Genomic DNA, 27,810 nt, shown 5'->3' on the forward strand with positions numbered 1-27,810 from the left:
CTCCTACCCTATTTAACGACTCTGCATTCCCACAATTTCCTCATCCACCTCGCCCCTCTCCTCCAAACTCTTCTCACGATTCCACTGTACATTTGCTGCTTCCCATGGCTGCTTCCTCCTATTACTACTGCTCCTACTCCGAGGGCATGCAGTCTCGGCGGCTGTCGTCCAACGAGTCCGGACTCCGGCGGAGGTGCCTCATGGTGGTGAAGCAACAGAGGACCCGGTTCTACATCCTGCGCCGCTGCGTCTCCATGCTCCTCTGTTGGCACGACTGATCACAGGTTCACCGATGCTCTTTTCTGTTTCATGACGCCGCGCCCCGAGGCAGGAGCTCGACGGCTCGTACACGAGAAGCTGCTTAGAGACGAAGATGCAGGAAGACATGGGTGTTTGGCAGAAGTCTTGTTTTGGGGCCTTCCCTTGTTTTGTTTTGTTAATTGGGTTCCACAAGGCTTCGGTTCATTAGTTAGTGTACAGATTTCCGAGACATCAACTTGATGTAAATTAGATTGTGGGCATATGCTTGATGAGGAAGAGTGTAATCTCCCGAAAACAGCTTCGAAGGCGTGCAATTGTGATCTAAATGTGTTCTGATGAAGAGATTCTACAAGTCTCAATCAAAATAATGTGAAGGGTGCGCACAGGCGGGTCAAGGCGTCCAACCGATGGACCCTGCAATAAACTACTTCAACGTGTACAATTTTAATCACATCTAATCTCATGTGTCCACCATGACATAACCATGTTTTCATTTGAAAAAGGCCGTCAACTGATCAACTAATTTACTTTCGATAATGCTAGTTGCATGTCTTATCTAACATCTAGGGTAATTATATATATTTTTTATAATTAATTATTTTAATATTTTAGTTTTTTATATCTAAAAAATTATATTAAAATCTCTATACATATGAAAGTAATATATTTAATTTTATTTTTTTCACATCATTGATTTTACTAACGGAAATATCATAGGGTTTACCACTGAGTATGTGCTGTGACTTTGTCTCACTTCTATTTAACATTGAGCATGTGCGATATTTTTACCAGTAGAATTGATAGCATAAAAAAAAAATGGTTAAATGTTTAACTTTTATAAGCATAGAGATTTTGATATAATTTTTGAAAGTATATAGACTAGGACTAGCTAATTGCATAAGCTAATATCTAATTTAGCTCAATTCACATGTTCACCTCTTTGTACTTCTATGATACTAGTATTACGTGATCGATACTATGATCTTATGACATTATATCTAAGTCGGGAAATACACAAAATTATCCCAATATCAATGTAGATCCATGGATATAATGTTCCAAAAGTTATAAATAAATTCACTTAGATATGTTCTTAGGAGAGAGCTCTCGTTTTATTAGTACTTTTGATTCACTATTTTCGATATTGTCTACACTTCAATTCTTCAATTAGCTTATGCATCGGAGATATTTTATTGAGCATGCTCTCGATATAATTTGTAGGATTCAATATCTTTTAGATTCAACCATCCCATCCCTAACATCATCATGCGACAAACGCAAAATAAGACCTTAGTTGACTCCAATTTTACATTCACTTCGGACAATCAGATTTCAATTTAGCATTTTGAAAACCGAGCAGATTATCCCTTTGAATCAAAATTGGCAACAAAATAGATAATCAACTCAATATGATCCCACAAAACCCACAGCGAGGTGTGTCAAAGCTCCACTAATAATGATCTTTAACCAATAAGAAACTGTCAGATCATTGTTTCCATCAGATCAAGAAATAACCAAAGCCACCGGACGTCCATGGACATGGAATGGGGTGACCCACGAACAGGCCAGGCCCAGAAACCATGGCTTTTGATGCATATTCGTTCTAGAAGTTCATTGGAGAGACGTAAGCGTTCGTAGCATTTTAGCTCAATTCCAGTGGAGTATTCCAAACTTGCCGTAGTGATTTGATACTCCTCCTGTGATGATGGAATAATGCATGCGTCTTGAGAGGAAAGTGCTCGAGCGAGAGAAGAACAAACGCATTTGTTCTCTGCTCCGCCTGCTGTTCTAGAAGATGCGGAAAGAAACGTATCGGGACAAAGTTGCAGGAAAACATTGAAAATTAGTCTTTTCTTAAAATATGGTTTTGCTAAGATAACATATGTTATAAAGAATCACGTTGATAATTAATATATGAGACTCCCTTGTACAAACTTAATATTAGATATATAATTTTTGTATTCCAGCTGCTATTTTTGCTAAATTGTATTGATAGAGCATATTATAGATTCCGTCGTGTGGATACGACCCCTACCACACGTCAGCCCAAGTGTGGAGCCTCGTGAGACAAACACAACGCCACGTTGGATGTACTGTCAGGAATTCAGGATGATTGTTATTCTCTTCCCGTGTCGTTTGGGGCTGCACCAATTAGCGTTGCCTCGACAAGGATCGCATCGAGAAACTCGGAATGACGTCGTGTGGCACCATTCCACATATCTCAGGCGATGAATATCCGAAGGTACAAACTCATTGCTCGGGGAGTTGACCGTCACACAATGGTTATATACGGTCGACCCTCAAGTACTATGATAAAAGTCCCTAGCCAACATTGATAAAGGAAAGACCTTAGGAAAAAAATTCCACTAACTTGATCTTTGGAGGAGCCTAAGTTAGGATTCCCCTCCCCATCCCAACCTAGGCCGGTGTGCAGAACTCTGACGGCTATAAAGGCGAATGGGCTCATTGAAGAAGCGCATCCCAACCAAATCCGAGCTCGACCCGATCAGACGAAAACCTCATCCCCGAGATCTTAGACATACGGACCCCTCGGCCACAGGTTCACCAACACGTACAGCGACACTAGGTAGCTTTGTTCCGTGATGTTTATTGTGAAATATGGATGAGGAATCGATAGTTGTTATATTCGAATCAAGTCAAAACCGAATCATATTAATAATTTGATGGCTTCGAATTAAATTCAAATCGGATTCTAATGATTCGTTCTAGTTTCTAAAATATGGAATCGGACGCATTCGTTCTGGTTCGATTCCGAATCGACTAAAGAAAAAAACAAAACCTAAATACCCTTACAAATAATGAATTGAACCCTTTCAACAGTTTAATAAGTGATTATAATAAGGGTATTTTAAAAAAATAAAATAGATTATTCTAACTTAGAATTGGATCTAAAACTATCGGTTCTTAAATTGAAATAACCTAAAATCAATTCGATTCTGATTTCACATTCGATAAAATCGAAATACAGATTCTGAAATAAGCTATAAAATTGAGATCTCAAAAAAGCAACTCACCCAAAAAGAGTTTTTTTATAGTAGTTGAAGTAAGATATCCCATAGAAGTACAATGCAATAACTTACGTTAATCAAATTGAGATTTTTTTTTTTTTACATGTATGATCTCATAGCCCACGCTTTGTCTAACATCTCTTCTAAACCTAATTCTCAATATTTGTTATCTCATGATTCTGCCATAAAGTGAAAAGTCTATGAGGTGAATCCTCTTTTACGTATGCTATTGAACTGAACGTAATTGAGAGAAATTATTATAACAAAATAATTCTTTTCCCTATCAAAATAAGTTTCTTACCAAAATATCAATTTGTTATCAAAAAGCAAATATTAACAAGAATAACATAAACAATAGAACAATAAATTTTTATATGAAAAACAGAATGTAAAAAAAATCATAAGATTGTAATTCACTTTAACATTTACTATCACCAATGATAATAGATTTATAATAAGTTTTCTCTAGAATAACTAGAGGATTATAATAACATCAAAAACATATACCTTAGTTTAACATTAACATATCATCGTGATTAATTTTATCAAAAAAAATATTTAGATCTCACGAAATAAGTATATTATAAAAGTACTTCAAAGAGGATAAATTATAGATCGACACCGTTAGGATTGTAAAACTTGTTAAAAGAATTATTAGTATAAAATTTGGATCAAAATCGATAAAGTTTAATTGTTTGATCATCTAGTAAAAATCTTAAAACCATAATTTTCTCTCTCATCTTTTCGTGCGCCGACACTCTTTTTACCGTTTGTTCACAACTCTAATAGTTTTTTTCTTTTTATTTTTTTAATAAATCAGATTTAGGCTTCCAAATTGATCTAAGCTCGATCCAATTGGATTAGCCTAAAATATCCAAAAGAAAAATATATATTAGTTTAGAGAATAAATTTAAACTTAGAATCTTACAATAAACTATTAAGATCTTTACTAGTCAAGTTGATTAACACCTTTAATAATATTTTTTTCATCAACTATGTCAATAATCACATTTGTTTGTGAAAAGTTCAATATTACTCGAGGTCTCAAATTGCTATTGTATCAAAGAGGAGCAAGGATTATTCTTATGGGGTTCTAAGGGCATTGCTTGCCAATAATAATATATTATGGGAGGCTATCGGAGAAGAGTTAGGAATGATTAAACTTTCTAACTCAAAAGGTGCCACTTCAAGGGTATATAGATATGAGCTTTTATGCCAAACAATTCATATACGAAGGGAGTCACCCATCACATCGACATTAGGTGTCCAAAGCCCCCTCTTGGTGCTATTAAATTTGGACACTGATAGCTTCTCTCCACATGGGTCGAATGTGATTCATTGCTGGAGATCATGATAATATTGTTCGATATAAAAGGATTTTGAACTTATCTATATGAAACTATGTTTATTAAGTAACATCTCTCGCATGCGCCGCAAGAATGCTTCACTGTAATCATACTAGAGACTGGTTCTCTGTTAATTAAGGAATGTATTATGGACCGTAAAAATTCCCCTATGGAGATCTCTAATCCTGAAACACACACACACACACACACACTCTCTCTCTCTCTCTCTCTCTCTCTCTCTCTCTCTAATTTTTGACTGCACTCACTGTTTCAGATAGTGCAAGGGTAGCCCATTAGACTACTACTAAGGATCATACAATAATATTCTGTTATTTTGGAAGAAACAATTTCCTTCATATTTACCATCCTTATAAGTAATTCTTTCCTTCCGATTTACTATCCTCACGTTGTAGGCTTTTTCTCGGTAATTAATTTTCTGTATTTCTAAAATTTCACATAATCTTCCATTGACCTTAAAATTTTCAATATGATATATGTTAATTCAAATATTCACATATTTTATTGTTAATATTCATCGAGAAACTTAAGGTTCGTTGCTTTTAATTATAACTAACATAATAATTTATTTAAATTTTAAATGTATGTAATATATAACATATGCTTATCATCATAATAAAGTATAACAATTAAAATTCTATTTTGAGTACACATAAAATGATCAAGCAACGCATAAATATATGACTCTTCTAGTTAGATAACCTAATAGCTTGAGCTTTTGGGTTGAATTGGTATGATATACAGGCTCTTAGGTTATTAGATAACCTAATAACGTAAAGCTTTTCATCAAGCTCTACAGGCTTCTCGTTTGGAGGATCGAGAGCAAGTTCAATGCAGTGATAACTTTAAACATTTCTTTATGAGTAAGATCAATCGACAATCGCCCATCTCCCTCGAGAAAGTCATTATTTATTTTCATGAAAGGAAAAGATGACAAGATAGTCATTATTGTTGAGATAATAGCATATGATAAAGAGAATGTACAAAGTGTCGACCATGAAGGTGACGACAGATTCATGAAGACTACTGGTGCGAGGATCTTGAAGGCCAATGGGGAGTGCTCGATCTTCGACCAGCTCATCCTCTGAACTCTTTTCGGATAGAACACAATTCTCTTAAGAGGCTTAAAGAATGCCTAGAAAGTCATTAAACATTTTGGTAAAACTTATAATGTGCTTTCCATCCACTCCAATGGAAAGATGTTGAAAATATTCATATATATATATGAGATGATAAGAGATATATGAGAGGATAATCTTATATCATTAATGATTGAAAAAATCAGATTATAAATATTATATTTATTATATAACCTAATAACATAAATTTTTTTATTAAATTGATGCCTACGTTAATGCTGTTCAATTTGACTTGGAGTCGTCGCTACAGGATGATTGACATACGAGTAAAATAAAACTACCGACTTGCAAAGAAAGAATATTTACACGCCAGTGTTCTCCGATTAATTTATATCTCAAGGCAGCACGCACTTTGAACATGGCCGGAGAATTCCCTCGGCGTCTCCACCTTCCGCCATTGCAGCCGCTTGCCCTCTCCCTCCTCTGTCAGGTCCAAGACGTACGCCACCTGGGCCCCACCTTTTGCCCATAAGCCCAACACCATGAGGGCCCCTTCCCACGTCACCAACTGCAGCGCAGCCCGCAAGTCACCGGGCAAGTTCGGCAGCCGCCGCCACGCCCCGCCGTCCTCCTCCCGCAGCACCGTCACTTGCCCACCCTGCCGACACATGTACGCCCTGCCGTCGCTTCCAACCACGTACGTCCGCGGGCATGCCGCCTCCTCCAGCTTCCCTTCCTCCACGGCGCCCCATCGCCAGGTGGCGACTTCGAAGGCCTCGGCGCTCCGCGTGAACTGCGCCTGCGCCTCCGTGGGGTAGCCCCCGACGACGTGAAAAGCGCCGCGCGCGAACACCCCTCGGCATTCGTCCCGCTGCCGCTCCATGTCGGGCAGGTGGACCCACGCGTCAGCCGCCACGTCGTAGGCCAGCGCCGACCGCAGCGCGTTCTTGCTCTCGTCGTGCCCGCCGGCCACGAACACCGTCCGGTGCTCCTCCGACGCCGCGCACGCGAAGAAGGAGCGCCGCGGGCCGGGCATGCGGGCACCGCGGCGCCAGGCCCCGGACACCAGGTCGTAGATGCGGACCTCGTCGGAGGTGGCCCAGGTGCGTGGGTCCCACCCGCCGACCACCACAAGCTCCCTTCCGACGGCGGCCAGCTGGCAGAAGAGCGGGAGGCCGTGAGAGCGGCCGGGAATCGGCGGTGGCGAGCTCCAGGCGCCGGTGGACGGCTCGAAGAGCGAGATGCGATAGAGCAGCGGGGAGTGGGAGGATTGCTGCTTGGCCTTGTCGGCGGGGAGCGGCGTGGGGTCGCACTGAGCGAGTGCGACGACGGGCCGGGCGAGGCCGGCAGACTTCCTGAGGCGGTGGAAGGACGGCGACTCGAGGTCGTGCTTCCAGAGCTTGCAGACGGCTCGGACGGTGCGGAAGGCGTCGAAGGGGACCCGGATGAAGCACTCGCGGGCGATCTCCTCCGGCAATTCGGGCATCAGCTCGGCTTCCATACCAGTTTCTAAATCAAGCAAGGGCACGACAGGGTTCTGACACAGGCAAAGACACAAACGGAGGAAGAAAAAGAATTTGCGCTTTTTTAAACAGTGGTAAAGGCTGAAAGAAGATAATAAGTTGAATAGGTGAGGTTCTTTCTATGGAGACGATGACGGAGGAGGGTTTTGTTTATATACGGCGTCACCGATGATCTAGAACTGGGGTGACGGACGAGGTTCCGTAAGCTTGTTATAGACATGGTAATCTCCACGGGAAGACAGGAGGGAGTATTCCTCTTCCTCTCTCTCTCTCTTTCTCTCTCTAATCAGTGAATCAGGTCCCACCTGTCGGCTTTATCTTAATTCATTATTATCCGTCTGAAAAATTGGGAATTTAAGTTTGCAGGATGAAGGAGAGGAGGAGAGCCCGAGGATTTAGGGTGATACCAGTGGGAGGAATTTTCTCCCTGACGAAGCTTTCCCCTTTTGTTTATAACACTGACATACCATCGCAGATCTTCTCATCCGTCCCTGCGAACTCAGATTTCACATGTTCTTCCTGTGCTGGGAGAACTGGCTTACAGTGGATGAGCTGGCCGTGACTATGACGCAGCGCAGGAGGATGGCAAATGTGGGGTGGCATATGGATGGCGTGGGAACTTCTTGGTCGTCGCAAAGCACGAAAGGAACCCAACGAGGATTGCCTGCTTTGGTTTTGATTGATTCGCGCATGAATAATCGTGGCATCCATTGAAGAGTTGGAAGCCCCAATTTGTCGTGCTGCCTCTCCGACTCCGACAGAAACCCGTCCGAATCCTCTCTGCTTGCTCGGTGCACATTTGTTTCACGAGATGCATGTGTCCGTCCTCGAGGTGAAAGGTGACTCTGGCTCTAAAGTAGTGGTTTCTGAGTCACAATTTTGTTCTTCGTGCCCATAGTCCTTTCGGTCTCAGTATTCATACAATGAAAATGATGCCCGTAATAGAACATGCGATGGTGAGGCTGAAACAGTCACAACCATTCTCCCTCGTAACTGAGGACCAAAGCATCGTTTCTAAATTTCTTTTTCTTTGAAAAAAACATGAGCCTATTTCCAGTAGATTGTGGAAACCAATGGGAAAACAAGGAGCATTATTAGTATGAGGATCACAATGTCAAACCATGGAACGATGGTTGAGGATCCTGTCTGGGGTCCAACCTTTCCTTGGTGGCCACGACAGCAAGCCAAATGTCAACGCCACATCTACGTTTTTTATTTATCCCATGATTCTCCACACGGCAATGTCTGCGTCGATAAGTAGCAGTTGTCCCGAAGCGACAAGGTCCGCTGTTAATAAATTAGAAAGACAAGTTTGACATTGCCTACATTTCTTCCTACAGAAGCAACGGTAGAATGAGTGCGCAGCTAAAATCTATCGGATTCACTTCAGTTCTAAGGACAGCAGATTTATGGACCGAGGAGCTCTGCGTACTCTACAGCTTGTTGCGTGACCCGAACGAAGCCTGTCTCGATGGATAACAACTAGTCATCATATGACCGGCCGAAAGGAGTCGAATGGTCCCAACAGGTACAAGAATTAGGGCCACTGAAACCATCCTTCGAAGCCACGGCAACCGATCCAATGGGCCGGCCAAGCCATCAGGTGAGCGATCCTTAAACAAAGGCGAGATTAGAATTGTTTTGTTGTTGTTCTCTGACTGGATGCTGGAAGAGAGGATGACATTAACAACAATTCGAAAGAGGCCATCTATGGTCTCTCTCTTTGAGCAGATGATACGTGGCAGTGCAACAGTGAGCTGAGGCAATGGCGTACAAAAATACTCCGGCGATGTTTTCCACCTTCCGTATGTCATTCCAGAGACAGACGGTCACTGTGTACTTACAAGTCTCACTCGTGTCCTCTCTTCCAAAGAACAAGTCTTGTGGCCTCATTATTCAATATCCCTTACTTCAATTCAAGCAAGTGAATCAAGACTGGGATCGATGAGCCGCCATCACATAAGCCATAAGCACCGTTTCCGCTACTTCTAGTTGATAGCAGATGTCCATTGAATCTGGTAGCAGCTGTACATCATAATCCACTTGGGAAAAGCTTATGTTAAAATTACGAGTTTTCATATCTCCATGGAGCAGCCCGCCTACACGTGGCCCGAAAACTCTTCCGGCGTCGCCACCCTCTTCCACGTCGTCGCCCCCTTTCCCGCCCCCACCTCCCCGACGTACCCCACGTGACCCCCACCGCGCTTCTCCGAGCCGATCAGCATCAGGCTCCGCTCCCAGGCCACCAGGAGCGGCGCCACCCTCGCGGTCTCCGGCGCTTCCGCCACCGCCCGCCACGCGCCGCTCCCGTCGTCCGAAAGCGCCGCTACGTCCCCTCCCGGCCCGCACATGTAGAGCCGCCCGTCGCCACCCGCCACGCACGCCCGCGGGCACGTGCCGACCTCCAGCTTGTCCCCCTCCACGGGGCCCCACCGCCTGGAGGCGACGTCGAACGCCTCCGCGCTCCGCGAGAACCGGCCCTGCGCCTCCGTCGGGTATCCCCCGACGACGTGGAAGGCGCCCCGCAGGAAGGCTCCCCGGCACTCGTCCCGCTCCTGCGCCATGTCCGGCAGTGGGGCCCACGCGTTGGCCACCACGTCGTACGCCAACGCCGACCGCAGCGCGTTCTTCTCCTCGTCGTGACCCCCGGCGACGAAGACGGCACGGAGCTCCTCCGACGCAGCGCACGCGAAGAAGGACCGCCGGGGGCCGGGCATCCGGGCCCCGCGACGCCACACGCCGGCCTCGAAGTCATAGATGTGGACCTCGTCAGAGGCGGCCCACGTCTCCGGGTCGCACCCGCCGATCACCACCAGCTCCCGGCCGACGGCCGCCAGATGGCAGAAAAGGGGCAGGCCACGGAGGAGGCCGGGAATAGGCGGCGGGCAGCTCCATGCGCCGGTCACGGGCTCGAAGAGGACGAGGCGGTACGAGGGGGAGGCGGAGGCAGTGTACTTCTTGGCTGGGCCTGCAGTAGGGGCAAGTGCCGGCTCGGCCTGGGCGAGGGCGATGACCGGTCTGGTGAGACCAGCGGTCTTCCTGAGGCTGTGGAATTGGGAGGATTGGAGCTCTTGCTTCCAGCGGCGGCAGACGGAGCGGACCGTAGGGAAGCCGTCGTAGGGGACGCGGATGAGACACTCCTGCGCTATGTCGTTCGGGAGCCCGGGTATCAGTTCATCCATCACCGGTGACTATTCGTTCTAAGTGGGAAGTAAAAGATGAGCGCTACTGGTCAAGAAGAAAATGCTGTGTGGGTTTAGAGTGAGCCGTGGTGTGAGCAGCGGAGGGAACTCTTAAATAGCTGTGTGATTGTGGACAGCAGTTGGGAATGGTAGAATTGCCATGATCGAGTTGGAACGGTGGAAAGGTTTAGGAAGGGGAGGAGACTACGGCAGTCCACGGATAAGAAGTGAAGACTGGGGGCGACAGCACGGCCGTTGATTCCTTTTCGCGGGTCGCCGGGAAAAGCACACAGTACGTTGGACCTTATCGGATGCAAGAAATCATACGCCAAGGTGGGCCCCCAAGTGTTAAAGCCAGAGTATGGCGACGTGAAATGTGGTGCCCGCTTGGTGGGGCCCGTCTGCGTTGGTCGGTAGACCAAGACATCTAGAAGTGGTGTCTGGATATGATTTGCGGACGCTAACAGCGGATTCGTTGCACTCTCTGAGCGAGTAATTCAAATACTGGAAGGAGCGTTCGGGGATGAGAGGGTCTGACGCTGCGGATAAAGCAGGAGCCATGTCATGTTTGATTGGAGGTGATATATATAATGGCGTCTAATGTTTGTCCAGTTTCGAGATCGTCTCAACGTGCCTGTCAATTAAAATCAAACGTGGATGTGGTTTAGCGTCTCTTCTCTCCATGACAAGAACTAAGATCTTGATAATTTTCTCAATAGTAGCGAGGAAGCACACGTCCTCAACTTACGTTTCAAAGGAAAGATATGAAATGGAGAGGACATTTCAGAAGATATGTGATGATACTTGAGTGGCTCCGGTTCTAGATATGTGAATAACAATTGAGATCTAGATATGTGATGATACTTGAGTGGCTCCAGTTCTTGAGTAACTCAGGTAGTTCTCAAGTGACTCCAAGATATCGCTTGCAAGAAGATCAATATTAGAAAAGAGTTTTTTATTTGATCCCTCCGATGTTCAAGTTAGTGATCCGAGGTCCCTGAAAGCGGGCTTGAGTCTTTCGAAAAAAAGAGCCCCCTAAGTTCGAAATATATTTTTATCTCTTGAAAGAAGAAAAAAAAGTTTGAGATTTTCTTCTTTGTCGTAAAGAATAAGAATAAGTTTATAAATATCTTCCTCATCAAAATGAATGAGAACAAAGTTTATGTTTAAACTACTTTGGATCTTATCCATTAGAAAGTTGGGAGAGGGTGATTTGGATCCTACTGACAATCACATGTTAGTTGATATTATATTCTCTATCATTTGTCTAATCCTGAATGTTAAGACCAAGTCGGCACTAAGGGTGGGAGTGAATTAATGCTTACATAAAAATTCATCGATTTAGAAATTCATCAATGAAAATTGATATCGGAAAGATATTAACTTGAAAACACGTTGGTAAACATAGTGAAAGTAAGGAATCAGTTTGCAATGAAAATGAAAAGCATAAAGTAAATGCAAACTAAATTTATAGTGGCTCAGTCATTGTGACCTACATCCACTCACAATTCCTCTTCACTCGAGGTAACTGGCTTCCATTACCGATCTTCTTTCAATAGACGAAGGTCAATTACCCTTACAATTATTTTTTATTTTCACATGCTTAGGAGAGAACTATTAGGATCGAGTCGACACTAAGAGGATGAGATAAGTTAGTACAGTGGATAAAAATATCAGTTTAAAATTTTCATACGATAAAAACTAATCTCGAAAGATAACTTGAAATTGAATACTTGTTCGTAAGCATAATGACATAAAAGTAAAGAGGAAGTAAAGCAATTACAAAGTAAGTAAATTATAATAATATAAATGCACACTGATTTATAGTGATTCGGTTGTCGTGACCTACATCCACTCTCGATTCCTCTTTACTCAAAGCCACCAGCTTCCACTACCGATCTTCTTTTAATGAGTGAAGATCAACTACCTTTTTATGCTCGATTCTCCTTTTGACAAGTTCAGGAGAGAACATTTATACCCTCTCTTACTCATCTTTTAAACCACATTAACACTTAGAGTTTGAGAGGAGTTCTCACAAGATTACAATAGTATTTTTCTACTTTTTCCTCTCGATTCTTGTGTATATTAATCAGGGATGAGAGAGATATTTATAGGCCTTAAGTGGATTCAAACTTGGAGTCTAAAAATATCTCATCCCTGATTTTCGGGATACTAGCGATACCACCACCTATAGCACTAACACTAGACGGTACAACCGCCCAATCTGACGGTACCATCGTTTGATATCTTGCCACTAGGTGGTACAACCGCCTAGTCTAGCGGTACCACCGCTTGACATAATCTCGGAGACTGTGCAACCGACGGTTCTACCTATTGGGTCATTATTTAGGTCTTTCACTTGGCCCAACACAACCCAAACTTGAGACCAATTGACCCCTAATTGAGTTGACTCAATTCCAACCCAATTACGCTTAAAAACTTCGATCTAGATAATTATTATAAAGCTAATCAAATATTGTCTGGCATGTCATTGGTTTATCGATGCCTTATCTTATTCTTCGGTGCATCATCATCTCTTGCGGCATATTGCCCAATCGGTCATTGACCTCCGTAACTCTGATTTACTTGGCGTAATTTTCGCTCTTCTTGGCCCGATGCCCGAACTCATGGCCCGAAGCCTTCTGTCGATACGTCGATCGATCCTCCAGCTTGATGTCCAATCTTCTAACATATTCCATTCTGACCCAACAAGATTCTTCCTACCTTAATTGTCTCTCCTTGATCGAAGCTTCCTACATCACTCAAATGCAGATCAGATAAACACTATCAATTTATTTCATCATCAAAATCCGAGATTCAATAAGAACATTTACACCTCTTTTAGACCTTACTCCTCCCTTAGAAAACTTCTAATTCTAGGAGGAAGGGACTCTAAATTCTAAGAGAGTTTTCAATTTTTCTGAAGTATTCTTTCCCCCATTTCAGCTCAATTTTGTGCTTAGCCAAGCAGAAATATCTGGGGTATTTATAGACCTCAAATGACTTTAAAAATAGAGCCAAAAAAGGTCTCGTCCCGAGTTTCCCAGGTCCTAGTGGTACCACAACTTGTGTTGGGCAGTACTACCACCTACAACATTAACATTGGGCGATTCCATCATCCGGTCAAGCGATACTATCACCTAACAGTTTGAGAGATTGTGTCTGGGCGATACCACCGCCTAGACTAGCGATACCAACACTTGACATAGTTTGGGAGACTATGTCTGGGCGACACCAACACTCGATCTGGCGGTACCACCGTTAGACCCTACTACAGGTCACTGAATGGGCCAAACAACAAGCCCAATTTAGCCCTGATTCAGGCCTAATTGGCCCCTAATTAAGTTAGCATTGTTTCATCCCAAAATTGACTTAATTAGTCATAAACTAACTCGATCTAGACACATGATTATAAGCATGAATCCTATATTTTCTGGCATGTCAATGGTTCATTCGAAGCTTCGTCTGATCCTTTGGCGCATCGTCATGTCCTTCGGCGTATTGTCCAATTGGCATGTTGACTCCCGCAACTTTTGATCTCTTTGGCGTAATGTCTGATCCTTTGACTCAATACCCGAACTCACGACATGAAGCCTTCTACCGATACATCGACCGATCATCCGACCCGACATCTAATCTTCTGACATGTTCCACTTCGACCCAACGTTTGATTCCTCCTGATTTAATCGATTTATCTTTTTTGATCGAAGTTAGTCCCGCGTCACTTAAAACATAGATTAGATTGTAAACTCATTAATTGATTTCATCATCAAAATTTGAGATTCAACAATCTCCCCTTTTTTTTATAATCATAATCAATTGATGACTGAGTTTAAACTAAACTTTCTCTATCAATATGTCATATTGAAATGATCATTGAATTCAAATTAAATTCTAAGTCAAAGCAATTCAAATTGAATTCTAAGTCAAAGCAATTTTAATTATGATTCACATCATATGCAATACATCATATATATATATCATCATAATAAAATCATGAGTATTACATGCATAATCATAACTTCAAAACATTAAAGTGCATCGTAACATCATTATACCATCTCCCCTTTTGTCATTAACAAAAAGGAGAAAAGTATAATTGACAAATTTTTAATTATGCAAGCCAGTAAGATAGCAAGTTTTACATCATTTTAGAACATATAAGTTAACAAGTTTTAGAGATGTGCAAGTTTAGCATGTTTGCTTTTCTTTGCCATGTGCAAGCTAACAAATTCTTTTTCTCTTTGGAGAAGTACAAGCTAGCATGTTTTTCTTTTTTTGCAATGTGCAAGCTAGCAATCTTTCTCCCCCTTTGTCATTGTCAAAAGGAAGGGAATAATGTAATATTGTAAATATTTTTCCTTTACCTCAATTTTCAAAGAATTGTATATATAAAAATAAAGATATCAATATCAAAGATCATGAAGGATCAAGTCATAATTCATTTTGACAAGTCTCTTTTTTTTGTAAATAGAAAAAAAAACTTAAGAGATCAAATATTAAGTAATCTTTAAAGGAATTCTTAAGTCATCAATTTTAAAAAATAAAAAAAATTATGATTCATAAATATTCTCTTTAACAAAAGGAAAAATAGGAGAATAAGGATCTTGATTCATAAAAAAAATATGAAGTATCAAATTTCAAGAAATCAAGAATTTGATATAGATAAAACTCATTCAAATTTAAATCATCAAATCATCAAAATCACTTTTAAGAAATTCAAAATGACATAAATAAATTTATCAATTTCTTATTAAAAAATCGATAAGATAGAGATAGAAAAATTTTGAAAATGCATTCGCTTTTTAGAGCATGTTTTTTATATCAAAACCATGCATCATGTTTAAATCCAAAAAACAAGATTTATCATAGAAATTATCAAAATCAATAAACCATAAATCATAAAACTCATCATTACTTCAAATCATCATGAATAATTAAATCATCAAGCATGATTTCAAATCGTCATTACTTCAAATCATCATTTTATTACCAATAGTTCTAATTCTAGTGATCTTTCATTTATTATTTTGGCTAGTGAGCTTTATGAAGTGTTTTGTACCTCCAGTCATAAGCTTTGAGCATCCACTATCAAGATTTTTGCTCTTAGCTTTCAATTGTAGAGTTGTTTACAAGAAATGTATGTTTACTATAGGTATCTATTTAACTTTGGGTCTCTCATGTTTTAATCTATCGTTCTTAACTTTTGGCAATAAGTTATTCATGATTCCTTTAGGAACTCAAACCAATTTATGTGAGCCATACTTTTTGAATGGACATTTATATACAAAATGATCATGTCTACCACAAAAATTATATTTGTTTTTAATAGAAACATGTAATGTAGGTTCTTTAACAAAAGTGGTTGGCTTTTGTTGAGTGTTACAAAGCCAATTCTTTTTTTTCTATGAACATGATTCTTATCAGCAAGAATCATGTTTAAAGATTTTTTACTAATTTTAAAATTTTCTAACATTTATTTTAATAATATATTTTCATTCTTAACTAAGTCTAACTCTTCACGTTTAGTGCAATAAGTTAACATACAATTATCATACTTATTTTTTAATTTTTTAAATTCATTAGCAATAGAAACATGCTTCTTTTTTAACAATTTATACTTTTTACTAACTAATTTAAAATTATCAAACAAATCATTAAAGGCATTGAATAATTCATCGTAAGATAAAGAAGATTCGTTTGAGTTGTTTAAATCGTCCCAAGTCACCTTGAGTGCTTTCTTCTTCTTTGATAGTTTCTTCTTTTTAAGTTTATTTTTATTTTTTTATTCTTGTTTTATGAACTTTTTAAATTTGTTGTGCGGAGTTCAAAGTCATATATCACTTGAGCTTTCGCTCGAGTTGTCTTCTTTCGTTTCGTTCTAAGTATCAAATTCTTTTATTTTAATTTAAAATTATCAAATAAATCATTAAAGGCATTGAATAATTCATCGTAAGATAAAGAAGATTTATTTGAGTTGTTTACTTCACTATCGAGAGCCATCAAATCGAAGTTCGCCACTTTGTCTTCATCGATTTGCTCCTCGTCTTCGGATACACTCAAATCGTCTCAAGTCGGTCTTGAGTGTTTTCTTTTTCTTTTTAAGTTTATTTTTATTTTTATTTTTTTTATTTTTATTTTATGAACTTTTTAAATTTGCTTGTGATGAGTTCAAAGTCATTATCACATGTGCTTTCGCTCGAGTAGTTTTTTTTGTTCAAGTGTCAAATCCTTCCTGTTCTTTGAAAAGTTATTCTCATGTTCATCATGTACCTTGTATTTTATTTCATATGTCATCAAAGACCCAATAAGTTCTTGAAGTGAAAAGTTATTTAGGTCCTTTGCCTATTGTATTGTAATTACTTTCGAATGCCAATTTTTAGAAAGTGAACATAAAACTTTATTAAAAAGTTTAAGATTCAAAAAATATTTACCAAGGGCTTTTAAACTATTGACGATATCCGCAAAATGGGTGTACATGTCAATAATGGTTTCGCTTGGCTACATTTAAAATAGTTTAAGATCATGTATCAAAAAATTAATTTTAGAATCTTTAACTCTATGAGGCGGTATGAATTAGTGCTTACGTAAAAATTTATTGGTTTAAAAGTTATTGTTAGATGAAAACCAATATAAAAAATATGTTAACTTGAAAACACGTTCGTAAGCATAGTGAAAGTAAGGATCAGTTTGCAATGAGGCTTTGAAACACATCGATGGGGACTAATAGGTAGCTTAAACTCATCCCTAAGGGTGAGAAGTTAGGCCCATTAAGCATGTGCTGATATCTCATTAGCATTTGTATCAAAGTGGACACATCCACTTGTGGGAAAGAGGATTGTTGTTCCCCCTTGAATGAATGTACTATAGGTTGGAGGCAGGGCCTTTTTGTGGAAGTGTTAGTTGAGAGGATTTGTGAGTGGACGTTCGTATAACATCATGCCCTCCTTCTAGCGCCAATGTTATAGGAAAATATTATCGACATCTTAATCAACCCAACGTAGTCCAAACTCGGAGGCACGGTAGTGTCCAAGGTGGTTCTTGAGTGACTCTAAGGTGTTGCCTACAAGAAGATCGAGATCGAGAGAGGGTTCCCAATCCATTCCTCCGACGCTTAAGTTAGTGATTTGATGTCCCTAAAAGTAAGCTCGGATCATTCAAAAAAAAAAAAAGATCACCTCACCTTATTCGGAATATATTTTTAGACCGATGCCAAGAAAATTTAGGATTTCCTTCTTAGCCATAAAGGAGAAAGATGTTTGTAATTATCTTCTTAGTCATAATAAATGGGAAAGAAACTTGTGTTTCTGTATTTTAGACCTACTGAGAGGGTGATTTGGTTCTTATGTGCCAACCATGTGTAAGTTGATATCAGATTCCCTATTAGGATATTTTATAACTACTTGTGAAGAATAATAAAACGATCCTTTTAGTAACTTTACCAAAGAAAACACACCTCTTTTAAGTTCCCGATAACGTGTTTCCTTCTATAATGTCAATGTAGCTTCATTTAATTTAAAAACAAGTCCCAAAGCATGGTCAAATTATATATTATTCTCTTGTACATTGGTCTGTTTAGATATATTCTTTATTTATAAACAAACATAAATATATTCTTTACCCTTCTTCTCGTCATCCTTTTTTTTTTCTCCTCTTAGGACGACACTAGAATAAAATAAGAGATTATAAAAAAACATAAAATAAAATCAATAATATTAAGACGAATAATATTTTATTATTTTTTAAAAAATTATCAATAATTAAAGAATTATTGATAAGATGGAGGAAAGTCTGAATAATAATAAGTTTCTGCAATTATTCTTACCAAGAGACGGCAACAACGAAACGACGTGCTACTTCCACTTACCTTGCAATTAGGCCATAGTACATGGGAACAGTTGTGCTTCTCATCGACCAGCTTTTCCGGAGTTTCCACCAAGTGCCACATCCTTCAGCTGTACGACAGAGGGTCTGGTAGAACACCGACCAGGGAATTAGTTCGTAAGGCATTACCACAATTCGTAATCTACCCGGAGGATAACGGTGATCTCCGATATAAGATAACAAACAGCATTAAGGATTACATTTAAATTATGCTCATCGTTCGTTTCCTTCCTTTTCCACTAATTTGCTAATAAGGAAGTTTAAAGAAGAAAGTTGCCCTTGGTTTCTTTATGCTCCCAATTCTGCAAATTATCATACATTTAGTTCATTTTCATGAGGCAAGGGATCAAAAACCGATTCCACTTCAGCTATGTCAACGTCCGCCAAGTTGGACGGTCTCCACTTTGGATTCTGCATGTACAGCGTCCATATTCACATAAAAAAGGGTAGTCTTAATTACCAAGAAACAGAATCACAAAAAGGAAAGCATCAAAAACATGGATAAGTTCATCAAATAAATAGCACATGATTGAGAAAAACATGATAATATTTGACTGCCAATGCATGCCTGTCAACAACAAGCGATTAAATATCAAACAAAGTTGGAGGTACTAATATGAGAATGTCCACGTGAATGCATCAAGTTTCCAAAAAGGATTGGAAAATAAATGTTCAAACTATAAATGACAAGATGTCCTAGTTAGACAAGATAGATACTATAAATTTAGGCAAAACTAAGATGATATAAACATGTTCAACAGAGTCCTATAGGTTTTCTACTATCAAAACAGGGAGTGGGAGAACTAAAAAATTTATTAGAAACGATAAGAAAATACATTCAACTGATTTTAGTTTGCCTGATGATATTACTATACATAGAGCTTGATGGAAGGAAAAGATCTACACTACATGGTTGGAATTGTGGCATGACATTTATGACTTTCTGCAAGCAGTACAAGGTAGACTTAGACAAACATATCTTCATTACAACTAGCAAAAGAAGTTCATAAATTCTCAGGATCATGTACAGCAAAATAAGTTCCACGTGATGATCATGTATGGCCATTGAATTATGACAGGATGTACCTTACTCTGAGGATCATATGGTATAATTCCTGAACATTACTTGGAAACTATGAAGGGCCAACTATCACCATTTGGCATCTATTATGAGTTGCTGTATCATTTAGCATCTTTTTATAGCTTTACTTGATCGACTATAATTTATTTCTCCTAAAAATGAACAATATGTATATGCTGCAGAATAACAGTAGGCTATGAAATTTCTAACCAGTTCTACAAAGAAACCAACTAAATTGAACAAAATTTCCATAGTACCAAGAATCATGCTCCTAGTATTTTCTTAAATGATAAACGTATCTCAAACTATCTGAGCTACCTGGTCTCTGTCCACCAAGACTGCCCGTACACCTTCAGCAAAATCATTCCGGATTGAAAATCTCAAAGCAATTCGAAATTCAGTCTTCATTACGCCACTTAGCTGGATTTGAAAGAACAGTTATAACTATGAAATTAACATTTGCATAAATGACCTGTAACATAGACAAATACAAAGTTTTCTCAAGGGTCTTACTTTTGCTAAATGGTTATCCACACTTCCATGTGCAAGTGCAACTTGGGAGAAGTGCTTCTGAGTTACACAAAGAGAAAAGGGAGCACCTGTACCAAGGCCTGAAAGCGCATCGCTAGCCCAGCTTGCCACTGTGATTGAAAGAGAAAATAAGTAACTAGAATAGCAAATTTCTCCATTTAATCTAAATCAATCTTCTTACCGTGGGTCAATAGAACATTCTAAGAATCCAGGATGAGAATTCAATAAAGAGACAAATGAAAGTTCCAGAAAAACTTCCAAAAGCCACAACCATGAAGGTTTCTACAAATGATTCTTGCATAACTGTACAATAAAGATGATGTAGGACTGCATTAAGCTGATCGAAAATGAAGTCACCTTCAAGAACTCTTATTTGTGAGTCTTATTGTAGGCTTGGAAAGAATCCTTAAGCTCCAGAGAATCATGTTTTGAAAATTCTCGATGTCCCTTTATTTAGTATTTTAAAGTGAGAATTCATTAGCGAACTCTCCTGATGTGACTGATGATGGTTTTGAAGTTTGTAAGATATGTAACCAAAGAACTTTTCTTCTTCCTTTCTCGGAAACAAAAAAAGAATCATCTCCCCTCTCGTGTCAATGATGTGAGTCCATCATCTGTGCATGAGGTGTGATTGGTGTTAGGGCCAAAACCCTACAGATGACTCCAGATATTGCCTCTTTGTCTCTCGATTCCTTCCTCATAGTTTCTCTTTTCTTTCTTTAGATCGACAGTTGCTTCATGTATCAATTCCATGGAGATTAACCTGAGTCCTATTTTCCACAAAATCATATTCAAATAAAATGTACAGCAGCATTATTTTCTTCATTCGAAACCAATTGACTTGCTTTAACCCTAATGAAATTCGCTTCATGATTCTTCTAAATGCGTCTTATAAATACCGTACAAGAAAACGAAAACAGGGAACAGATACCAGATGCAAAACAAAATTCTTGTAGGCCACCTCCCTAAATGTGACACCAAAAGAATAAAGGAGAAGAAGGAGAACTATAAGAATCAGTGGTTAAAATTTGTGGACATGTTGAGATATATGAATACTTATTGTGTACTGAATGAAAAACTAAAAACTATATGAACAAAAGATTCAGAATCTTAATTAGCTTCAGTTTTCACTTTTGATCATTTAAGGCACTTCATACATTGAAGCATAAGATCAATCAATACACACATGTTTGCAAATTTCCAAATGGACCGAGTATAACGAGCAGGTGGAATCCAGATGCCCAGGTGAGAGTTCAAGAGGTATAATAAACACAGTAATGCAACCAGTGTTAAGTTACTATATTGTTGCTATTAGTTCAAAATTTGGAAGTTAATAACTGAACATTACAAGAAATGTTGCAGTTGAGAAAAGCTTCAGGCTCACACATTATATTCATCTTTTTAAATTAGAGCATACCCACAGAGTCAGAACTAGCTTGGTGCCTTTTTAACTCTTCTATTGTCTCAGAGATGGATTTATTTGCAAAACAAGAAATAATCTGCGGCAAAAGCATTTTCAGTTGAGCCTCTGATTCTGGTTCCTTTTTATGACCAGCCAACAGTGCCTGGATATCTTTGTCAGGGTCATCAGAGCTGCATACAAAAACATTAAAGTTAAATTCCTAATGTCTTCTCCATCCTCTGTTGTTCTAACATAGGAAATCATAAATGAATGCCTGCTTAAAAGGAATGTTGTAGAAAAACACAACAGCAAAATAATGACAATAATAATACAGCTTCTACACCCACACACCTGAAAATATCTTTTTACTTAAGTTACATGATTTCTCTTGAAATGACATGATTCCCACAATTTGAATTTTGATGGTCAACTTTAAAAAGAAAATGAACTAGCCATTGATCTAGAATAATGTAAATCTATGATTTCATATGTTCCGAAATCCTGAGATCACCAGTTGGTAATCTCATATTTATTAAACGAGAAGTGCATGGCCTACCGCATAATCTTACTAGAACCAATCACATTATCTATCTGGCAGTGTGACATGGTCATCTGGAAGTTTTACCTCACCTTACCTCAGTTCATCTTGTCATATGACCAATTATATCTTATATCCAGAAATCAGATAATGAAGAAACACAACCATATTCATTGGGATGCACTCCCCTAACCTGAGTCCTAAGCTCGATCTTCTCTCATCCTCTATCTTTCTTCTTTCTTTTTTCCTTTCCTCTTTCAATTGATGAACTGAGTCACCTATCACCCACCACTTTAGCAGAGAAGAAGTGCAACTCAGTGAAGTCATCTCATCTCAGCGCATTGGAGAAAAGTTGGCCACACTACACCACGCAAAGTGCCGAAGTCTGGCTTGCCCTTGACAACACTACTGTAAACAGAGTCTAACCAACCAAACCAGCATGTCTAGTCCATAAATCACTATATATTGTCCTGATGCATTAGCCTCCAACCAATCCGAGAACACAAAGATGTTCTTAGACTGCCATCAATGACCAGAGAAAAGAGATCTCCCAGCACAAAAGATAGTGACTGGATATTTTTACTGTCTTAAAAATGGTATTATTTGAACATCTACCTGAAATTTAGCCTTTATTTTTTCTTTTAATCGCCACCAGCTTAGAACTGTTGGCACAATACTGTTGCAAGTTGAGCACAATATATACCATGCTAAATGCAGGCTAGCATGTGCTTGTGCCATGAATCTTAAATATATGTAGGACAGCAAATTTTTAAGATAATATGTACTCTCAGAGTCTCAGTAATGCCTCAGCCTCACCAGCTCCATATTCAACATCCACATCCCTTGAGGGAAATTGCAAAAACTTCTTGACAGTTTATGGGTATCTTGAAAAGACCAAACATCACAGTAATATGTCAGATAGAGAAATCATATAACAGAGGTGTACTAACGTATTTCATGTTAAATAAAGATACTGTTGGATAAATCAAGTGCAGATTAACAGCTGGCAGTGATTTCTCTATGCTCCATATCAAGATACAAAATAAAACATCCGAATGTCATAAAACAAAAATAAATCCTATGCCAAAAATGTGCAGGTCAATATTTTGAAGGAAACATGGTGTATTTTAACAAATGCATGTAAAATATATTATTATATAGGACCTAAGTAAAAAATAACAATAGTGGCTTGGAGTTTATAAAATCTAAATTGAAAAGGAAAACAAAACATGCCAAAATTTGAAGTTATTTTGGTTTGTTGTGATGATAAAACAAATTTGAAAAAGTGAATTTCATGAAAAGCAATGCCTCTGAGCTTTTTTATCATCTCACATTAGTCAAGAAATGTAACATGGAATAATTGCTAGTTTTTCCAATAAAACAAACTAATAAATATTAAATAACATACAAGTTAACATTTAAAAGAGCTTCCTTCAACATGGCCAAACTTCCAGATGGCACATAATGTGTTCCAAGACCCATATATAATGCATCAGCAGGTGATGAAATTCTTTTCCCAGTCATTCCAAGATAAGCACCTGAACACAAGATAGTGGATAAAGAAAGAAAACAATGCCAAAAGGCACCCTAAAAATATCAGAACATACATGAATGATTGGTTCCAGGATAGACTTTGAATTACTCTGAATAAGGATCATGCATGTAATATTCTAATAATTTATCTTAAAAGAAAACAACGTGATGGTTCATAAATCATAAGAATATTACTAATATTGATGAAAAGCAGGATCACAGACAAAAGTTCCAACATGGTAAATCTTGGAAAGGTAAAGCATGCCATGTCAAGGATGCAACAATTAATAGTATTATAAAGATACATTTTGTACAATTTAAACAATCAATAACCATTACATACAACTTATGAAAAACATAACAATAGACCATATCAATAATAAATTATTCATAGAAACAAGAATGGTCATGGTGATATTACAGAATAATAAGAAGATAGTTGTATCCATAGAAAATCAAAAATCCAAATATATGTCTAAAGGCCTAATGTAGATTAGATAGATATCTTCAATATAGATGGCATTTGTTAACATAACTAGCTTATAGTTGTCCTAAACTCCCAATTTGTTTTGAAGTTCTATATACATACCACAAATTATCTCGCATCAATGCACAACATGAACATGATACAGAAGAAAATAAATTTGAGCACCCGTGCATCAAGGAACATCTTCCACGGTGACAAAAAGTCCATTGTCAATGGTCTAATAATCAGCTGATGTTCTGGTTCCAAAATTTGTGCAGCCACACATCAGCCACACATGATGGCATGAAATGACTCGATCACTCTCAGCTCCAGTTCACATCAGTCTAGCCATGTTCAGAAAGATCCTTTTTTCTGAAAAAGGTTCTCCCCAGGGTGCTTACAATGAATATCTTGTGTGTTTATATTTGAGTAAATGTCAGTTACAACATTTGCACTGTTTACTAAAAGGTCATTTGTTGCTTGTCTTTTACCCATTTCTGCAACCTTACTCAAAAAGGTGGTTGTTTTCTTACATCACTGTTTCTCAAACCATGGTCACCTGGAACACAAACATATATTTTCATGATTAAAAATGATATTTATCATTTTTCCTTTTTATCAGCTGAGTATTGTACAAGTAGGGTATTAACTAAAGTGGGATGTAAAGCTTTACTTCAAGCATGCCATCTTACATTTGACTGCATCCAACATTCACTACATGATCTGGATATAATTTACATATGAATCCAAATGAAACATAGAACCTACACATTTTTGACATGCAATTCTGAATTTGGCCCAGACCAGTACAAGTCCAGTACCCAAGGTTGAATTCCTTGCTTACAAAATATATGCAGGCTTTAGGAAACATACCAACCGCCCCTCTTCCTGGACCATTTGCTGCAATATAAGCAAAGCCAACATCTGGAAACAAGCCAATTCCATTTTCTGGCATGGCAAGAAGAGTCCTCTAGGATGCAAACCATCAAATGATCAAACAGAAAAAAAGAACTAAGATTCAAAAAGATGATGTAGTTAAAATGACTATGAAGGTCAACAACTTCACAGAAGCTCTCAGTTAAGTTACCTCTGTGATAATTCGATACCGCCCATGACCAGACAACCCAATTCCAAACCCCATGGTCACACCATCCATGAAGCATATATAAGGCTTTCTATACTCTGAAATTTTACAAATCAGAGTATATTCTGCAATAAAGACCTGCAAACAAAAATCTCTTAGCCTATCAATTAAGATCAATCATCGAAATTTGAAAGACCACAGTCACAAAGGAACTAAATGGAAACATTTAAATTAACCAAAATGGCATGTGATCAAAGCAAGAAACTTCACTACCATAAAGCTAACATTATACATTCGGATTATGCAGTAAAGGTTACAAAAGAATAGGACTATAAAATGCATGGATTCCCCATCCTCTTTTGAACAAAAAAAAAGCATCTAGTCTACCACGAAAGAAGTACACATCTTCATATGGACTGAGATATTGAACATGTTGAAAAATAAAATTTAAGAAACTAAGCAGGGAATCTAATAGTGTATAAAGCATCTAAAGAGACTGATCCCATAAAAGAAAAAATCTGGTAACCCCCTCATGAGATCACTGGCTGATGTGTGTGTTGAATATGAGCTTTGAAAGATGCAGAAAACACATGGATACACATTGGAATGATCTTAGCAACTCAACTAACTTCCAGAATGTAATTAAACACTTGTCATCAATATAAGTAACATATAACCCAAGAGAAAAACGCACATGATAATAATTCAGCTAGCACAGATGACATCTCTAAAGCAGTCGATTGATAATTATTCATCAAACTAGAATCTCGAACATAGAAAATGCATTTAACAAAATCTGATACCACATTTATAGACCTTAGGACGTGATTCAGCACAGAATTATGCAAATGACTAGACCTCAATTATTTCTGACATTTTGTACTTGGTCGTAATCTGCTTCACATCACCACCTGCATTTAGACTACTTCCATCATTATCATATATACAGTCACCAACCAGAGAAACAAGCAAGACAACATAGCTAGAAAATCATGCACCAGAAATAAAGGGGAAAATGTGCAATAGATCATTGAGAGACCTTTTGCACAATAAATGTTGTTTTGTCCTTTAAATTTCTGCTACAACACCTTTAATATCCATCTCTGCATTGGGAATGAAGTTTACCCCCAAACACACCAATGCTTCGGAGTGCAATAGCACAAAGGAAAATCAAGTATAGGAATCTAAACAATGAGGAACATGAGCTGTGTCAACATCATGACTAAGAAAGAAGCTTACCTGCTGAAAAGGCCCGTGGTGAGCTGCTCTCCACCAAAACACATTTGATGCTGGGGTTAATTCCCCATTCATCGAGTAAAGTATGGTATTTGAAGTCCATCTCTGCATCGCCATATAAAATATGCGTCACCAATGTCACTAAAGTGTGTACCAGATTAAAAGTTGCAGTGCCAACATATACAAGTATGAAGCCAAGTAATCAGTCTAACCAATACCAAACAGACTTAGCTCAAATAGTTCATAAATAATGATCAGAAAATTATGCACTTTTGGGAATGACAACCACATAAAAGTTCTCCAGCACCATGATTCTCAAATATCTTGAGTCCAAGATTCTCCTAAAATGGAAACCAATATTCCTTAATAGATTCTATAAAACAATTAAAATTAAGCAATGTTCCCAAGGTACAAAGAAAAAAAGTTGGTTTTGTCCAAACTAGAAAAAATCGGGATAAATGGAGAAGCAAACCCCTTGATTTAGATACAGAGACAACCCTGCTGCAGATACATAGATCAGCAACGAGCTAAAATTTCACACTTATGCTATCAGTGACTACCTAGCAGCTCAGCAGCAGAATGGAAGCTATTAGTGAACCAAGAGTTTCACAGAGAAGATCCTGGTAATTTTACGAGTAAAACAATCAGTAAAGTCTTTTTTAAGATACAATAACAATAAAATTATAAATCTCAATTATTTGGGGCCGACCCATGAATCTTTTTCCGTCATCGAGATCTATAAAAAATCATAAGTCAGAGTACTTCAATTTTTATTTATAGTTTATATAAAAAAATTAATACTTCAATCTTTATTTTAAAGTTTTTTTCAAGATATTGGTTAAAATTTAACCGACCCAGAAATGATCTAATATAGGAACGTGGAGAAGGCTTCGGTGGCCAAGGGTCACCAAAACATTTCTTGTATCCATCGGCAAAGTGTCTCGGCTATGAAAAGTCACCACACGTGCAGATTCAACAAAAGAATATCAAGAAAAGGTTGCAAACTAAGAAATATGCAAAGACAAAAAAGAAAGAGAGGAAAAGATACCGAGATTCATGGCGTTGAGGGCTTTGGGGCGATTGAGAGTGATGACGGCGACGCCATTAGGGAAGACGCTCCCCTTGACGAAATCCTCCGAGGAGTCGGCCATGGCGGCGACGCAGCGACGAGAATTTAAAGACCACAACCGAACGAAGCGGGTGAGGTTAGGGTTTCCGGAAAGTGATTTGGGCGAGCAAGGGATCGCGGAGTTATGTAGATGCGAGGAGGAGGGTTTCGGGCGGAGATGAAGACCGGGGAGGAGGGTTCGCATTGATGCAAAACGTAATGATCGGGAGCGACCCGAACACAGCAGATACGCATAAGAGAGTCGTAACATGTTTAAGAGCAAAAAGGAAAGGGGATATGAGCGATCTCGAGCAGATACCCAAATCCCATGTTTTCTCTATATTTAGAGCAATTTAGCTTCAAGTTTCTTATATGTTTCAACCAATTCCTACTTCGAGATCTCACGATCCGCCGCTACATCCTTTGGACTCCTCTTTGTTTTCACCGAAGACCTTCATGTCATGCGGCAAACGAAAAGAAGGGCGATGCTGTCTCCTGCTCATCGAGCA

The 27,810-nt window shown here is 38.8% G+C and overlaps 3 protein-coding genes across 4 annotated transcripts; all 3 read right to left on the minus strand.

Annotated features, from left to right (window-relative positions):
• Nucleotides 1–6,060: 6,060 nt before the first annotated feature.
• LOC135678735 (F-box/kelch-repeat protein At1g15670-like) lies at nt 6,061–7,472 on the minus strand. The gene has a single exon (XM_065191855.1). It carries the CDS (start codon nt 7,232–7,234, stop codon nt 6,122–6,124), a length of 1,113 nt encoding a protein of 370 aa, XP_065047927.1. The 5' UTR covers nt 7,235–7,472; the 3' UTR covers nt 6,061–6,121.
• A 1,645-nt stretch (nt 7,473–9,117) lies between these two features.
• On the minus strand, nt 9,118–10,845 carry LOC103991564 (F-box/kelch-repeat protein At1g80440-like). The gene has a single exon (XM_009411059.3). It carries the CDS (start codon nt 10,436–10,438, stop codon nt 9,356–9,358), a length of 1,083 nt encoding a protein of 360 aa, XP_009409334.2. The 5' UTR covers nt 10,439–10,845; the 3' UTR covers nt 9,118–9,355.
• A 7,620-nt stretch (nt 10,846–18,465) lies between these two features.
• Nucleotides 18,466–27,810, minus strand: LOC103991565 (3-hydroxyisobutyryl-CoA hydrolase-like protein 3, mitochondrial). 2 transcript variants are annotated; one of them, XM_009411060.3, is made up of 10 exons: nt 27,242–27,810; nt 26,197–26,298; nt 25,816–25,868; nt 24,961–25,095; nt 24,747–24,843; nt 23,283–23,412; nt 21,352–21,527; nt 19,917–20,044; nt 19,722–19,823; nt 18,466–18,733 (listed from the first exon to the last, which is right to left on the minus strand). In XM_009411060.3, the coding sequence occupies exons 1-10, from the start codon at nt 27,570–27,572 to the stop codon at nt 18,635–18,637; spliced, it is 1,353 nt and encodes a 450-aa protein (XP_009409335.2). In that variant the 5' UTR covers nt 27,573–27,810; the 3' UTR covers nt 18,466–18,634. The 2 variants fall into 2 exon arrangements, with proteins under 2 accessions (XP_009409335.2, XP_065047928.1); XM_065191856.1 differs by lacking the exon at nt 25,816–25,868 and having other exon boundaries at nt 27,242–27,809.

The sequence above is a fragment of the Musa acuminata genome, chromosome BXJ1-7, assembly GCF_036884655.1.
Source record: "Musa acuminata AAA Group cultivar baxijiao chromosome BXJ1-7, Cavendish_Baxijiao_AAA, whole genome shotgun sequence".
Lineage (NCBI taxonomy): Eukaryota > Viridiplantae > Streptophyta > Magnoliopsida > Zingiberales > Musaceae > Musa > Musa acuminata.

Bases quoted from the DNA above. Each gene is read 5' to 3' on its own strand.
- LOC135678735 (XM_065191855.1), bottom strand. From the start codon at position 7,234: ATGGAAGCCGAGCTGATGCCCGAATTGCCGGAGGAGATCGCCCGCGAG.
- LOC103991564 (XM_009411059.3), bottom strand. From the start codon at position 10,438: ATGGATGAACTGATACCCGGGCTCCCGAACGACATAGCGCAGGAGTGT.
- LOC103991565 (XM_009411060.3), bottom strand. From the start codon at position 27,572: ATGTTACGACTCTCTTATGCGTATCTGCTGTGTTCGGGTCGCTCCCGA. The intron at 25,096-25,815 runs GTCTAGTCATTT...TTTTGTTTGCAG, and splicing joins AAATGTCAGAAATAATTGAG to GTCTTTATTGCAGAATATAC. The intron at 18,734-19,721 runs GTAGCTCAGATA...CTGTACATGCAG, and splicing joins TCTTGGTGGACAGAGACCAG to AATCCAAAGTGGAGACCGTC.